The sequence below is a fragment of the Leucopleurus acutus genome, assembly GCF_964270905.1.
Source record: "Leucopleurus acutus genome assembly, chromosome: 19".
NCBI classification, from domain to species: Eukaryota; Metazoa; Chordata; class Mammalia; order Artiodactyla; family Delphinidae; genus Leucopleurus; species Leucopleurus acutus.
Window position 1 is genome coordinate 19,819,222 of NC_139161.1, and position 15,729 is coordinate 19,834,950.

General features: G+C 46.6%; 1 protein-coding gene across 1 annotated transcript; it reads right to left on the reverse strand.

The window, feature by feature from the left end:
* Positions 1-12,366: 12,366 nt before the first annotated feature.
* On the reverse strand, positions 12,367-14,978 carry EIF1 (eukaryotic translation initiation factor 1). Its single transcript, XM_082860287.1, has 4 exons — positions 14,820-14,978; positions 13,948-14,111; positions 13,703-13,804; positions 12,367-13,238 (listed from the first exon to the last, which is right to left on the reverse strand). Exons 1-4 carry the CDS (start codon positions 14,848-14,850, stop codon positions 13,194-13,196), a joined length of 342 nt encoding a protein of 113 aa, XP_082716413.1. The 5' UTR covers positions 14,851-14,978; the 3' UTR covers positions 12,367-13,193.
* Positions 14,979-15,729: the final 751 nt, after the last annotated feature.

The window sequence follows — 15,729 nt, forward strand, 5'->3', positions numbered from 1 at the left end:
AGCCTCTCCTCGCCCACAGCCTCCTGTTCTACCCTTTCTTCTGAAGCCCAGCGCCTGCTGAATCTACCTTTGCTGGGACCTCCGGTTCCCCAACCCCGTCTGGGTCCTCACAACCCACCTAGCCTTCCCGGTCTCACTTTCCTCCCCAGCCTGGGTCACAGGGTTTGTCATTTCAGTCGTGTGTGGTGCCTCTGGATTACTGCCCTTGTCCTGTTTCAGAACCTGCCAGGCTGGTCCCCAGTTCCTGCCAGAGGATGCCACTACCCCTTAGTTTCTGTCCGCCTCTCCCTGCCAACAGGAAAGTTCCTGAAAGTGGCCAGTTGATTCGATTACAGATTAATAGTCTGCAGCTGGGCTGTTGCCTGGCAACCTTGTGACTCATCTCTCCCTTCACTCTCAAAGTCCTCTGACATCGGCCCCCATCTCTCCACCATGAACAAGGTTGTCCAAGTCTGCCTTCCATCCTTTTTTTTAAATTTGTTTTAGGCCCCTTGGTATCTTAGTTCCCCAACCAGGGATCGAACCTGTGCCCCTGCAGTGGAAGTGTGGAGTCTTAACCACTGGACCACCAGGGAAATCCCTGCCTTCCATCCTTTTCTCCTTTCTGCCGTTACTAGAGGGGCCATAGCCCCGTTCAAGATCAACCCCCCTCCCAGGGTCCTTCATCCCAGACCCTCCTGCCTGGTTAGAGACCTTGTGCCTTCACTTTTTCATTCATTCATTCATGCATGCATTCATCTGTTTCTTCAACAAAAATTCTCTAAGTTCTCACTGAGTGCCAGGCACTGTGCTGACCCTGGGGACACAGTGTTGATCGAGAGGGTCTTCATGCCTTTTCTCTTGAAGGAGAGACAGTATGATGGGAGCTTAAGGTACCACAGGTGGTTGGGGGCGATGTAAGCGGGGGAACCCTTGTCTATTTCCCTGGACCTTGAAGCTCTCCTCCATGAAAGCCTCCTGACATCTATAACACGTTTCCCCTCCCTCTTCCCAGAATGACGGTGATTAAAATTTAGGGAGCATTTCTATGGCCAGACCTCCATGGTAAGCACTTTACATGCATTATGTCTTCTAATCCCTACCACAACCCCACAAGGAGGATAACACTCTTGTCCCTAGTTTACAGCTGAAGAAACGAACGCACAGAAAGAGCTGGTGATTGTTGGGAGAAGCAATGAAGCAATGAAGGTCCACTATGGACCTTGAGCACCCCTGAATGTTCTTGCTGAGGAGGCCAAGAATGCAAGGTTATGACCACTCTTCACCTGGGCCATGTCTTGGAGATGTCTTTGGAGTGAGTAACCTTGAAGGATGAGGTTCTTGATCTCCCGATGGGAGTAGGGAGATTCCCCAAGCTCAGCGTTCCTCAGCTGCAACTACTGCCCACAAAGCATCCATCTGGGTCCATATTGTGTCACCAACTGTGGAGCTTGAGGGGCGAGGGGAATTGATGCAAATCATGCTGTTAGCTGGGTTGTAAGTAATAAGGTTATTTGTCTCTGACCCAGGAGTCTTTTGTCTTCTGCCGGCATTGATCAAAGAATAACTTATCAGCTCCTAACTAGGATAAAATCAAATCAGTCAAATCAATCCCAGAGTCACACAGTGATTTGCCCGGGACACAGGGCTCATCCACTGAGATCTGAACTTAGGCAGTTTGATTTCACAAGCATTAAATAAAAGTCTTTCCTTGATACTTTCCTGCTCCCTGTACGGCAGTCTTTGAGTGGGGTTGGTTGGAGGGACAGTGGGGCTAAGGAGAAATGGGAGGAGGTTTTGATGGCTGGTTTTACCTGCGACCTCACTTGGCTATTGTGAAAAGCTATTTCAGGGAAGGGAGAGGGGGCAGTGTATTTCTCCAGGCTTTACTGAAGTTCTCCTGCATTTATAAACCCATCTCATTCTACACTATCCCTGGCAGAGGGTAGAGGACGTTTGTGTTCACCAGCCAAAGGGGTACCATGTGGCAAGAGCAAAAATCCCTGCTCATAATTGGCTCACCCAGCCAGCTCTGAAAGGATGCAATTAAAAAAATACATATAACCTATTTCTTGAGATATATTTCACATATCACACCATTCACTCTTTTAAAGTATACAGTCCAGGGGCTTTCAGGATATTCACAAAGTTACCCAAATATTACCATCATTTAATACCATTTTCATCACCCCAAGAGGAAACCCTGTTCCCCTTTGCTGTCCCTCCTCATTCCTCCTTTCCCCTTGCAACCACTCATCAACTTTCTGTCTCTGGATATGTCTGGACATTTCACATAAATGGAATCATACAAACCGTGGCCTTCTGTGTCTGGCTTCTTTACTTAGCATTGTTTTCAAGATTTACTCATGTTACAGCATGTATCAGTACTTCGTTCCTTTTTTTGCCAAATTATGTCGCATTGCATGGATACACTACATTTTATTTATTCATTCATCAATTAACGTGATCAGATGGACATTTGGGTTGTTTCCACTTTTTGGCTATTATGAACAATGCTTGCTAGGAACATTTATGTACAAGGTATTATGTGAACATATGTCTTCAGCTCTCTTGGGTATATACCTAGGAGTGGAAGGGCTGGATCACAGAGTAAGTCTATGTTCAACTTTTTGAGGAACGGACAGACTGTTTTCTTCAGAGGCTGTACCATTTTACATTCCCACCAACAATGTATGAGGGTTCCCATTTCTCCACATCCTCCACCAAAAATGGTTATTTTTTGTCTTTTTGACTATAGCCATCCTACTGAGTAAAGTGTCATCTCACTGGGTTTTTGTTTTTGTTTTTGTGGTACGCGGTCCTCTCACTGCTGTGGCCTCTCCCGTTGCGGACCACAGGCTCCGGACGCGCAGGCTCAGCGGCCATGGCTCACGGGCCCCACCGCTCCGCGGCATGTGGGATCTTCCTGGACCGGGGCACGAACCCGTGTCCCCTGCATCGGCAGGCGGACTCTCAACCACTGCGCCACCAGGGAAGCCCAATAATGGTGTTTTTGAAAAACAGTTAAGGACACAGGGAAATTTTCACATAGTAGATTACATAGATTTCTGTTTTCTTTTTTCCTACTTTTTGCTGTTTTCCAGTTTTTCAGTGAGTGCATATCGTTTTCACAGTCAAATAAAATATATATTTTTAAGGAAGAGTAGTGTGTATCCAATGCACTCACCTCTTCAGCACCCCCCTACACTGCTCCTTGAAAAGGGGCTTCTGACCCTTCTCAAGGTCACCAACTCATTGGCCTTGGGTGTCTCCTAGTTGCCTACAATTGTTTCCTGCAGCATTTGGCATTGTAGTCCAGCCCTCTGGGCTTCTTTAGGGTCTCCTGCTAGGCACCATTCAACCTCTCTACCTGCCTGAACCTTCCATTCCTTCCAAATATAGGAGTTCCACAGGGATCGTATGGACGCTTCTTCTCTCTCCCTTGATGGTCTCACCCTGTCATGACTTCAGCGTTCATGATCTTAAAGCTGTTTCCAGACACACCTTCCCTTCCATGTCCAGACCCCACTGCCAACTCTCGGCTGTGTTCATTCGTTCATTCGCTCATTCATTCACATTTACGGAGTACTTACTTGGTGCAGGTGCTCTACCATGCGGGGGGTCAGCAACGAACAAGTCAAGCCACACCTTTTTCTCATGGAGTTTCTATTCTAGTTGGGGAGTCAGACGCTAAGCCAACCACTGTACAGATAGCTAAATTATTTCCTCTGTGTTTAGGCAAGGGGTCGCATTCAGTGTGTGACAGGGAGAGGCACTCTTTTCCTGCTCTCTTTTTCTCCACAGCACTTATCACCTTCTGGACAAGGACCTAATTCATTTGTTTGATTTTGTTCATCTTCCCCCACTGGAGTGTAAACTCCACATGGGCAGGGATCTTTGTTTAGTGCTATATCCCCAGTGCCTCAAAGACTATCTGGCACATATTAGGTGCTGAATAAATGCTTATTAAATGAATGAATGGCTCATGCTACGAGAAGCTTAAAATGAGCAGGGTTAGCCTATCTGGTAGAGCAGGAGGGAAAGGATGGGAGAAATCAGTGGGTCTCAAAAGGGAGGTATGATTTTGCCCCCAGGGGCATTTGGCAATGTCTAGAGACAGTTCTGCTTGTCTGGGGAGGTGGGGTAGGGGAAGGAGTGCTATTGGCATCTAATTCGTAGAGGTCAGAGATACTGCTAAACGTTCTATGATACGCGGGACAGACCACCTCCTCTCCCTCCCCGCAATAACTACCTAGCCCCAAATATCAATAGTGCTGAGGCCGAGAAACCCTGGGTTACATGAGCCCACTGGGCACTGTCATAAACCTGGGAAGGCTTTTCAGAGTCACCCACACCGTGTCTTCTGTCCCGCCTCCAGCAGTAAAGCATCTGAGATCTCTCTCAGTGAGTCTCAATTTTTTGTATCGATGATCCTTCTTACTCTCATACGAAAAATCTAGAGGGACTTTCCTGGTGGTCCAGTGGTAAAGAATCTGCCTTACAATGCAGGGGATGTGCGTTTGATCCCTGGTCGGGGAACTAAGATCCCACATGCTGCGGGGCAACTAAGCCCACGTGCCACAACTACTGAGCTCCCATGCCTCAACTAGAGAGAGAAAACCCGCAGGACACAACTAGAGAGAAGCCCTCGCGCCACAATAAAAGATCCCACATGCCTCGACTAAGACCCAATGCAGCCAAAAATAAATAAAATAAATAAATAATAAATAAATTAAAAAAAAAAGAATCTAGAGAGGAATCCCCTGGCGGTCCAGTGGTTAGGACTCCCCACTTCCACTGCTGAGTGTGTGGGGAACTAAGATTCCATAAGCCACCACAAGCCACCACAAGAACCTAGAGAACCAGCTTGGGAATTTTAGATCATTTTCATCATATGCCAGCTATACGCCAGGCATTTTAAGTAAAAGATAATTTATTTGAGGTTGGTAATGACAGGTTCTTCTTTAAAGCTTAATTTAAAATATAATCTATAACTCACAGACATAGAGAACAGATTGTGGTTGCCAAGGGGGATGGGGGATGGGGGAGGGATGGAGTGGGAGTTGGGGGTTATCAGTTGCAAAGTATTACATATAGAATAGATAAACAACAAGGTCCTACTGTATAGCACAGGGAACTATATTCCATATCCTGTGATAAACCATAATGGAAAAGAATATAAAGAAGAATGTATTTATATATGTAAAACTGAATCACTTTGCCGTACAGCAGAAACTTACACAACGATGAAAATCAACTATACTTCAATAAAAAATAAAAATGAAATAAAATATCTGTAATAATCATACCATTTAAAGATAAAATTTGACTTTCCCATTAAAAAGTGACAAAACATTGTTTATATTTAATTAGAAGAAAAAGCACGATTTTAGACAAATTAAAAAGTGATATTGCATCATGCTTGGTTATGAGAACAAATATATGTTAAAATGCAGATTTAAAGTTCATTATGTATTTTTTTTAAAGCTGTAGTCCATACGGATCACCTGATATTTTTAAATAAACTTTGTATTATTTTTCCTGGAGGGTGATATAAGAGAGTTGCAGGCTACTTATGCAAGCACATTACAGATAGCACATGAGAGATGGGCGCTGTCTTTGGTCCCAGTAAATGAAAAGCCACATTTGATATAGCCATCCTTGTATTTTCTCCTCCAACATTGTTTTTGACATCCTTAATCAGATGAACAGGACCTGCAGATCTGGTAGGGTTCGGTAGTGGTGAATGGAGAGATCACTCATGGGCCACTCCAGGGGTTCTGGCCTGAGGATCTGAGGGCTGAGCTCAGGCTTGGTACCAGTAAGAAGCACCCCAGCTGACTGCTGTGACAGCCAGGTTTCTGCACCTCTCAGCCGCTGCCATGTTATTTATTTATTTTTTGCATTTCAATAGAATCAGCTTTATTATTATTATTTTTAAACAAAAGAAATGGTCTAAAAGCAAATAGAGATATGTACCAAGGGATGCATGTGACCTGGTACTTACAAAGGAGCTGCTGTGTCATAAATGAAAACAGCATGTTAGGAGAAAAATAATTTTCAGGTGCTGTCTGCTTGAATAACCTGGAGATGCATGGTACGAATCAGTGTACCATGGTACTAATCAGTTCATATTTAGCTCATAACTGTTGCTTTCCATTCTTCAACGGTCTGTTTTTGTGCATTTCAATGCATATCTGAAACTGTAATGGGAAATGCATTTATAAAAAATTTAAACTCATAACGTTACCGTCTTTCTTTAACCAGCTTGCAGATCACTCTATGAGGTCTGCTAATTTTATGGTCCAAGCTGGTGCTTCTTAAACTTTGTTAATGAAGATTGTTAAAGTGAAGATTGAGGGACTTTCCTGGTGGTGCAGTGGTTAAGAATCCGCCTGCCAATGCTAGGGGACACGGGTTCGATCCCTGGTCCAGCAAGATCCCACATGTCCTGGAACAACTAAGCCCGTGCGCCACAACTACTGAGCCTGCGCTCTAGAGCCCACGAGCCACAACTACTGAGCCCACGCGTCGCAACTACTGAAGCCTGCACGCCTAGAGCCGGGGCTCTGCAACAAGAGAAGCCACTGCACTGAGAAGCCCGTGCACCGAAACAGAGTAGCCCCTGCTCGCCGCAACTAGAGAAAGCCTGCGCGCAGCAATGAAAGCCCAGCGTGGCCAAAAAAAAAAAAAAAAAAAAGATTGATTTACTAAGTCTACTGTGGGGCTTGAAATTCTGCACATCTAACAAGCTCCCAGGTGCTGCTGAGCAGCAGGTCTTTAGCTCTGTTTCCATGATGGGACAATGGAACCTAAGTAAGTCGCAATCTCCCTGCACCTGATTTGGTCCTGTGTTTGTTTTCTACTGTTTCACAGAAATGGAGTGAGAATCAATGACCTGACACACGCACAGAATGACTGTCATGTTTATGCTTCCACATGAACATTTTCCAACCTCTGCGTTCCCTATGCTTCCTGTTTTCAACCAGTTGTCCATTCTGGGTATAAATTAACCATCAAGGTCTAAGATTAAAGATAATTTGAACCTCGCAACGATCTGGATGGCTGCAGCTGGATGACGGCTGGCGATAGTGGCTGTGCAGCGAGTGAGTCGTGTGCGGGCTTCTGAGCGCCTTGGAGTCTGGCTGCTGTGTGCGTCTTCTGCTCAACACACTCGTTTCAGAGTTATTTTTAAATATTTTAAATAGTTATTAATTTAAAAAATCGACATTGAAATAGGCACTTTTACTGCTTGTAGTGATGTGCCTGGAAAACCTTTGATAATCCCTGGGGCTTCGCAAGTCTTGGGAGGAAATCATGGGCCAGAGATTCTTAACTGTTTTGGGTAGTGGCTTCCTTTAAGAATCTGATTAAAGCTATGGAAGGTCTGGAAGAAGACGCACACACATTCGTTATACATGAACTCTCACAGTCTCAGGGGCTGGTTTCTCAGATGCTGGTAACCCTCGGTCACCCCTTTTTCTACCATCTTAAAATACTGTTTTTTTAAAGTTTTTTTTGATGTGGACCATTTTTAAAGTCTTTACTGAACTTGTTACAATATTGCTCCTGTTTTATGTTTTGTTTTTTTGGCTGCAAGGAATGTGGGACCTTAGGTCCCCGACCAGGGATTGAACCCGCACCGCCCGCCTTGGGAGGCAAAGTCTTAACCACTGGACCACCAGGGAAGTCCCTTAGATAAAATACTCTTGATTACCTGCCCTGAAGTTTAGCTCTGCTGATGCTTCTCTCCTGCTCAAGTTTCTTCAGTATCTCCCCATTAGCCACAGCAGTGTTTTCCCACATGGGGTTTGTGGCCCTCCCATAGGAACTGGCTGATGCTGGTTGAAGGGCAGGTTCCTGGGCCCCATTTCAGAGCTTCTGGATCAGAATCTCTGGCCCTAAAGGCAGGGCCATTTCCTGGAGTTTGTAGGCCTCTGTAATATCCTCCGAGGCTACGTCACACCTCATACCAAATGAATAAAATGTACTCACAGGCCATATAGACATACATTTTCTGTAACTTTTTTTTTTTTTTTGAGGAGGGAGGAAGCAATTCTGTAACATTTTTGAAAACATATTGATAAATTTTACAAATCTGAGTTTTGTTAAAAATAATATTATTCTTTCTCTAGAACCTTTATTACGCTTACATATGGTTATATAAGAATTATACTGCAGCTGCGGCCACTGCTGGCTTGCGCAGTGTCGAACAATTATGCTGATTTTGCAGTCTTTGAGTCAGATTTTGGAAATGAGGCATTTTTCTTCAGTCCTTAGACACTTTTGTAGGCCCTTGAAAAGTAGCTGGGACCCGGGCACTGGTTAGCTAATACCCAGTACAGCCAAACTGTCCTGGGGGAGGCCTAGAATCTGAATTTTTAACAGGTTCCCCCAAGAACAGTGCAGTTTATGAATATTTTAATTGGAGTTGATTATGAGCTAATTTTGAAATAATGTCTTATCTCCTTAAAAGTTAAAAATTAGTCAAGGAGCTCTTAATTTCAAAGTAATTGTGACAGTGAATAGGTTTTTGTTTTGTTCTGTTCTTTTAATTCTTTTAAAAATTTTTTACTGGAGTTGATTTACAATGTTGTGTTAGTTTCAGGTGTGCCGCACAGGGATTCAGTTCTTCATATACATATATTCAACCTTTTTTAGATTCTTTTCCCATATACATGTTATTTTTTATTAAAAAAAATATTCATTCATTTATTTTAGCTGCTCCGGGTGTTAGTTGTGGCATGTGGGCTCTTAGTTGCGGCAGGTGAACTCTTAGTTGTGGCATACATGTGAGATCTAGTTCCCTGACCAGGTATCGAACCCAGACCCTCTGCACTGGGAGCGCAGAGTCTTACCCACCGGACTACCAGGGAAGTCCCTCCCATATACATTTTAAAATTTAATTCTCTTTTAAAAAACTTTATTGGAGTATAGTTGATTTACAATGTTGTGTTAAGTTTCTGGTGTACAGCATAGTGATTCAGTTATACATACATATATTCATTCTTTTTCAGATTAATAGTAAAGCGTTTTGACACTGATGCCACATACCACCCAGGCTGGTAAACGAGGAAGGGAGTCAATTCTAGAGCCTCCTGGTACAATGCTCGTTCACGAAGATACTGGGTTTCTTTGACCTATTTATAGATTAAAAATTGAATAGGTTTTAAAGTGGTTTTAGCTCACCGGTCTGCATTTTGCCTTCATTTTGTCTTTGGTCCTGCTTGTCCCCGTTGCCGAGGGTGAGCATTGGGCTGGGCAGGGAGACTGAAGGAAGAGAAGGGAAGGATGAGGCAGAGAGAGAAACTGGGGGTGGGAGAAAGGGACTAAGGAGCAGAGAGCTGGGAGACTTTTTTTTTGGCCGTAAATTTTATTAATCATCTTCCTAATCAGTCTTTATTTTTTTGGCCGAGCTGCACGGCATGCAGGATCTTAGTTCCCCAACCAGGGATCGAATCTGTGCCCCCTGCAGTGGGAACGCGGACCCTTAACCACTGGACCACCAGGGAAGTCCCTGGGAGACATTCTCTACTGTGATTCTTTTGCCTATTGACATTAAAACGTCTTAGCTCGTGGCTCAGCCCACTCTGACCTCACACCAATCTTCCCCCAGCCCTTATTCTCCTCCACCCCCTCCTCCCCACCTACTTGCTGGTTAAGTTATATTCCCTCTGAATCTGTCTACCATGGGACTGAGTCCGTACTGTGAAATGAGTCGTTTAGCACCGGCCTGGCATATAGTGAGAGGCAGTACTGAATTATTTCTGCTCCACGCAGAGCCTTTGTTCCAGCCATGGCTTCCTCACACACACTAGGTGCTTCCACCCCTGGGTCTTGATTCCTTCTCCTTGCCTGGAATGCCCTGCTTCTGACGGCACCTCCTTTATGAAGCCTTCCCCGGTCCTACGGGAGGTCCTATGGAAGTGGGGAACATTTCCTAATCCTCAGAGATCCTGCAGCTCTTTGGTAAAGCCACCGGTGGCCTTGACCCCTCTCTGCCTTGTGTCACGGCTGTGTGCCAGTCTCACACCCCTATCTGGGGTCAGCATCCCAAGCACAGGGTGTCTGACTAGCCTTTTTGAGGCCCATGATTCCTTGCATACTGCACTGCATATACCAAGCATGCAACCTCTGTAAAATAAACTATTTAGGTCATCTGGTGGGAAGAGCAGTGGAGAGTCCTGGGTTCTAGAAAATATGCAACCACCTATTAGCCTTGGGAATTTCCACATTTCATATTTTTTAACTATCAAATGGAGACAATTAGGCTTTTTTTTGGGGGGGCACGCCCATTTGTGTATTTATTTGGTATGTGGGCCTCTCACTGTTGGGGCCTCTCCCGTTGCAGAGCACAGGCTCCGGATGCGCAGGCTCAGCGGCCATGGCTCATGGGCCCAGCCACTCCGCGGCACTTGGGATCTTCCTGGACCGGGGCACGAACCCGTGTCCCCTGCATTGGCAGGCGGACTCTCAACCACTGCGCCACCAGGGAAGCCCTGTGTATTTATTTTTTGTCTATACCACGTGGCATGGGGGATTTTAGTTCCCCGACCAGGAATTGAGCCTGTGCCCTCCGCAGTGGAAGCATGGATTTTTAACCACTGGACTGCCAGGGAAGTCCCTAGCCTTTCTTAATTATTTCATTCCCTGAGATACACCCAAGTCACATCAATTTGATTAGAATATTCACAAACCAGGACTTCCCTGGTGGTCCAGTGGTTAAAAGACTCCAAGCTTCCACTAGGAGGGCACAGGTTTGATCCCTGGTCAGGGGGAACTAAGATCTCTCATGCCATTTGGTGAGGCCAAAATAAATAATGTTCACAAACCTCTTGCCATCATGTTCAGATACTTGATTTGGTTTCAGACAGCTGATTGAATACTGATGTTGCCAGTTTTCCAAGTCCCATTCTGGAGAACTGGAGGTCTTTAATCGCCACAAGAGATGTTAACAACCTAGCACAGGACCAGCACATCAACGGCACAGGATTCTGTTTCATCCCATCTTCTTTTTTTTTAAACAGATTAAAAAAAAAAATTTACGTATTTATTTTTGGCTACATTGGATCTTTGCTGCTGCACGCGGGCTTTTCTAGTTGCAGCGAGCGGGGGCTACTCTTCATTGTGGTGCGTGGGCTTCTCATTGCAGTGGCTTCTCTTGTTGAGGAGCACGGGCTCTAGGCACGCAGGCTCAGTAGTTGTGGTTCGCAGGCTCTAAGGCACAGGCTCAGTAGTTGTGGTACACGGGCTTACTTACTCTGAGGCACGTGGGATCTTCCCGGACCAGGGCTCGAACCTGTGTCCCCTGCACTGGCAGGTGGATTCGTAACCACTGTGCCACCAGGGAAGCCCCCCGTCCCATAATCTGATTGTGGTCTTCTGTGGGTTTGGCCTCTAGATTGTTCTATAATAGAAGCCCCTATAAGCCCTTTTGGTTGTCAGATCTTTCTGATTTTTAAAAGTATCATCCAAATGATTTGAACAATGCCACTACATTTGGAGCCAAGTGGTAAGTTGTTTATTAAACACAATCAGTTTTGTAGGATCTTGGGTTACAAGCTTCTGCCTCTGGGGTTAGAATCTTGTTTTCAGGGCAATTACCACTGGCTCAGCCCTGCATCTCGTTGGTCCTCCTCTTCCACAAACACCTCCCTGGCTCCAGGCTGGCCTCTATGTGGGAGGCTAACCTTTATTTACAAAATGGGCCGGCAACCAAGAAGGGAAGGGTTGACTCCTAACGACCATTCCGAGTTTGAAGTCTGACCAGTTCATAATCCACAAACGGAAGATTTTGTGTTTAATAGAATGGCCCTAAGAGCAGACTTTGATACACTTCACTACTCATTGCCCTTTGTCAAGGGATGGCCTCCCAACATTAAGTATCAGCTTCTCCAACATTTTAGTAACTACATTTTTAATACTACAAACCTATTCTCTAGAAAAATTACTTTCGTTATGCCTTTTCTAGGGTTTGTAGATTACATCAAGTCGCACACCATATTTATCATTTTGTCAGTCCTTAAGACCTGTTAACAAGGGAAGTCAAGGATTTCCAAACCAACCCTGCTCTGTCGTCTCACAAGGCAAGTCCCTCCACAACCACTACACCACTCAGGCAGCTGACCAAGTGTCCGTCAGCCAAGCAGCACCTTCTCTCAGGACAGATTAATGGGACAGCACAGCTCTGGCTGAATGCTTACAGGACAGCTGACATGGGGGGCACTTGGAGGGACAAGCTCACTAGTTTTTCATTAAGAGGTTGAGGCCCCATTTGAGGAGCTGCAGGTGCAGATGTAACCTCTACTGCCATTTCTGTGGCTCCTCCACACATACGAGATTGACTATGACTATATATTAAACAGAAATCTGCAAGTCAGATGTTTCTGAAAACAAGTTTTATTTAAATAAGGGTTTAAATACATTACATAACATTAAAACTGAAGGGGGAAAAAATCCCCAAAAAACCAAAAACCAGTTTGTTACTTCACGTGGCATCGGGCAGCTGTTGCTAGGAAGTTGCGAGCTCTACAGCTACATGACTGATACATCGGTTTGAAATTTGTTCCCTTGTCAAAAGTTTAACTCTGATAGAAGGTTGGCCTCACATTCTAGTTTGGACATCGATCAGCTAGGATATGTCTGGTCAAAAAGACCTTGGTGGCAAGCCAGATGTCCTGTCACCTCAATAGAAGGAAGGTGGCTGCTCTAAGCTCTGCCCACCTGGTCACGTTGGAGATACCACGGGATCTTTCCCCTGATGATCAGAGACTCCCTCTAGCAGTACAGCTGCCGTCGCTGCCTCACCCCATCCTCCACTCTCAGCTTCACCGAGGGCTGTTCAGGTGGCGACATTCTCTTAGGGCAGGGAACTCTGTAGAGGGATTGCTGAGGAGCTTCTGGCCAGACATAGCCGCCTGTGATCTTGGGGCTCTGGACTTGGCTGAAACATCACCGTTATTGCTTTGTTTCAGGCCGGACACTGCCAGGTGCCTACTGCTTGACCTCTGTTTAAATGAGGGACTTCAAGACTAGACAGCATGGCTCTTTTCAGTTTATTGCATGAAGGAGTTACACTAGTCCAAGTTAAAAGCAGACCCCAAATGGTTACATTACACAAGCTGTGAGGTTTTTAAACTTGTGACAAGGGACAGGAGGAAAATTCTACTCATTGCAAGGAAATCCTCACTTAAGCTTCAGTGAGCCAGGAGCACTTAAAACCCATGAACCTTCAGCTGATCGTCCTTAGCCAGTCCAATCTGCAAAGGAAAAAAGGGCAGTTTTAAAGAGGAAATAGAGTTAAAGCCTCCATTTCTGATGACAACAATCCTGTCTTCCTGCTTCTACACTGGTCAAGAGAAGTCCCAGAGCCCAGATGCTCTCAACTCAGGGTACACTCAGTTAACCACTGAGTGGTTAACTGAGTGGTGCAATATGATTTCAGCACTTAGGAACAGCCAACCAGACATCCTGCTTGTTTTAGTATCTGTCTGCATGCAATTGCACCCTTACAGCAGACCCATGTAAACAGTAAACTTAAGGCAGACGAATCCCTTGCTTTCAGAAATAGAGTTTGTCGATGAACTTCAAAAACTCAACTGTTTGGCTTAGCCTTAGAAAACAAACTTCTACGTCCCCAGCAGCGACTGACTAGACTAGGCAGATCTCAGATGAGTTAGCCAGGGCAGAGGCACAAATGTACTAACAGGAAGTGACAACTCACCTCTACGAGGAACTGGCATATGTTCTTGCGCTGGTCACCCTGCAGCTGAATTACTTCTCCATATTCTGGATGCTCAATTACAGTTCCATTGCAGGCAAATTTCTGCAAGGACAATGCAAGCAAACAAGTTAGGCAGCGCAACAGCCTGAATGCCACTAATAACCCTTTTCAGAAAGTAATACAGGACAGCAGCCCCATGTAGGCAAGGTGAACACGATTTCCCTACAATCTCATTGAAAACCTACCTTCTTAAACGCCTTCACTAGTTTCTTTTTATCGTAATCATCAGCGATCCCTTGGACAGTAGTAAGGGTCTTCCTGCCGTTTCTCTGTTGAATTCTTATATGGATATAATCCTCAGTGCCAGCAGGAAGCAGATCATCACCCTTACTTGCATCAGCAAAGGGGTCTGGGAAGAAAGGTCAAGCTCGTTTAGTGCTATTGTGCTCAGATCCCACTGCCACCCTCCCACTGGATCTCTTCCGTGTGCAGAAACTGATACTGAAATCGTCAGGGCCTGGTCAGATCAGATATGTTCTTTGTTGGCTCTCCTCGAACAGGTCAGTCCGGGACGGCCGGCTTCCCCAGTCCGGGAGAAAGTCTGGGCTTCCTGCCCCAGGCCCGCCCTCGAAAGCCGATCACATGTCGGGGGAGCCAGGGTTGGCCGGCGGCGCCCCACCCAGCTGATGCAACCGGCCGGAACCCAAGCTCCGAGGCGGGGCCACGCTTCCCGCCCCATTGGCGCGCGCAGCTGTCACTTATGGCTGGCACCGCCTCTCCCTCCCGGCTCTGTGACAACGGCGGTGACGTATGGGATGTGACGAAAGGGTGGCGGGAGGGGCGGGTGTGGCCCGAAAAGGCCAGGGAGCCATTAGTAAATGCGCCACCCGAGACGCCGGACCCGCCCAAGGGCTGACCTCCCGCCCGCTCCTTCCGGTCGCGCTCAGGGGCCAACCCCAGGGCCCAGGCCGCGGCCCCACTGCCTGCGAGCCCGGACATCTCTCCTCTACCCAAGTTCACTAAGGTACGGAACGCTTAGCAGCTTTCCGAGCCCTGGCTGCGGAACCGGAGCGCCCCGCCCGGGCCTTCCTCCTCTTGGGACCTTTCCGGGACTTACCGAAAGAGTGGAGGTTCTGGATAGCGGACATACGATACGATTCCTTTTCCTCGGTGGAAACGGCCTGCGGAAGGCGGCGGCTGGAGAAGGCGGGCGGGGGGGACGGAGCGTCGGGAAGCTAGGGGGCTCGAGGGGGAGACTGCTGAGTCCTCGGCGGCGGCTCAGTGACTGGGACGGAGGGGCGGTGCCTGTATTCACTTATGTAGCCGCCCTGTGACGCCAGCGCGCTGCCCTCACGTCCAGGCCCCACCCACGACGTTGTGCCCCCTGCGCCCGGGCGCCGCCGCTTCCAATTGGTCCGGAGGCGGGGACGCGGGACGGCGCTTGCGCAGGAACTGTGTGCTGCGGGAGGGCGTCCTCTCGGCTAGGGGAGAGATGGAAGGGGGAGGGAAGGCTTGGTTCGTCTAGGCGCCTGCGCGGTGCTGGCGGAAGGTGGCCGGTGCAGACAACTGGCGGAGGTTTCTGCGCCTGCACCCTATGTTCTCTGGCTTGTTCCGCCTTCTTGATCCTGTTGCAGGGAAGGGTTTTTTCCTGGGGTAGATTGACACTCCTTAGAGGGGATTTAGATGCTGACCCTCCCAAACACGACAAATTCCCACTATCTCATACCCACCCAACTACCCACTTACTCCCTACTTTACAGATTTGCTCCGTAACAGATTTAGGGCGGCACTTTTTCAACGTACAATAGTATAACCAAAACCTTAACTTTATCATTTAGATTAATTTATCATTTAGATGAATCTAATCTAAAAATGAATTAATCTACTTTAAACGTATCGTTTAGATCGTCTAAGGAAAGAATTCCCAGATCATTAGCACAAGTTCAAGGGAGAGTAACGCTGGTTTTGGGGATCAAGAAGAATACATGCACTTTTGTCATACAAATTGTGTGGGGTTGAGCCTTCCC

What these genes read in the sequence shown, in the direction of transcription:
- EIF1 (XM_082860287.1), bottom strand. Translation starts at nt 14,850, where the DNA reads ATGTCCGCTATCCAGAACCTCCACTCTTTCG. An exon ending in CCAGAACCTCCACTCTTTCG is followed by an intron (nt 14,112 to 14,819) that starts GTAAGTCCCGGA and finishes CTTTCTTCCCAG; the next exon opens with ACCCCTTTGCTGATGCAAGT. An exon ending in TATGCCAGTTCCTCGTAGAG is followed by an intron (nt 13,239 to 13,702) that starts GTGAGTTGTCAC and finishes TTTCCTTTGCAG; the next exon opens with ATTGGACTGGCTAAGGACGA.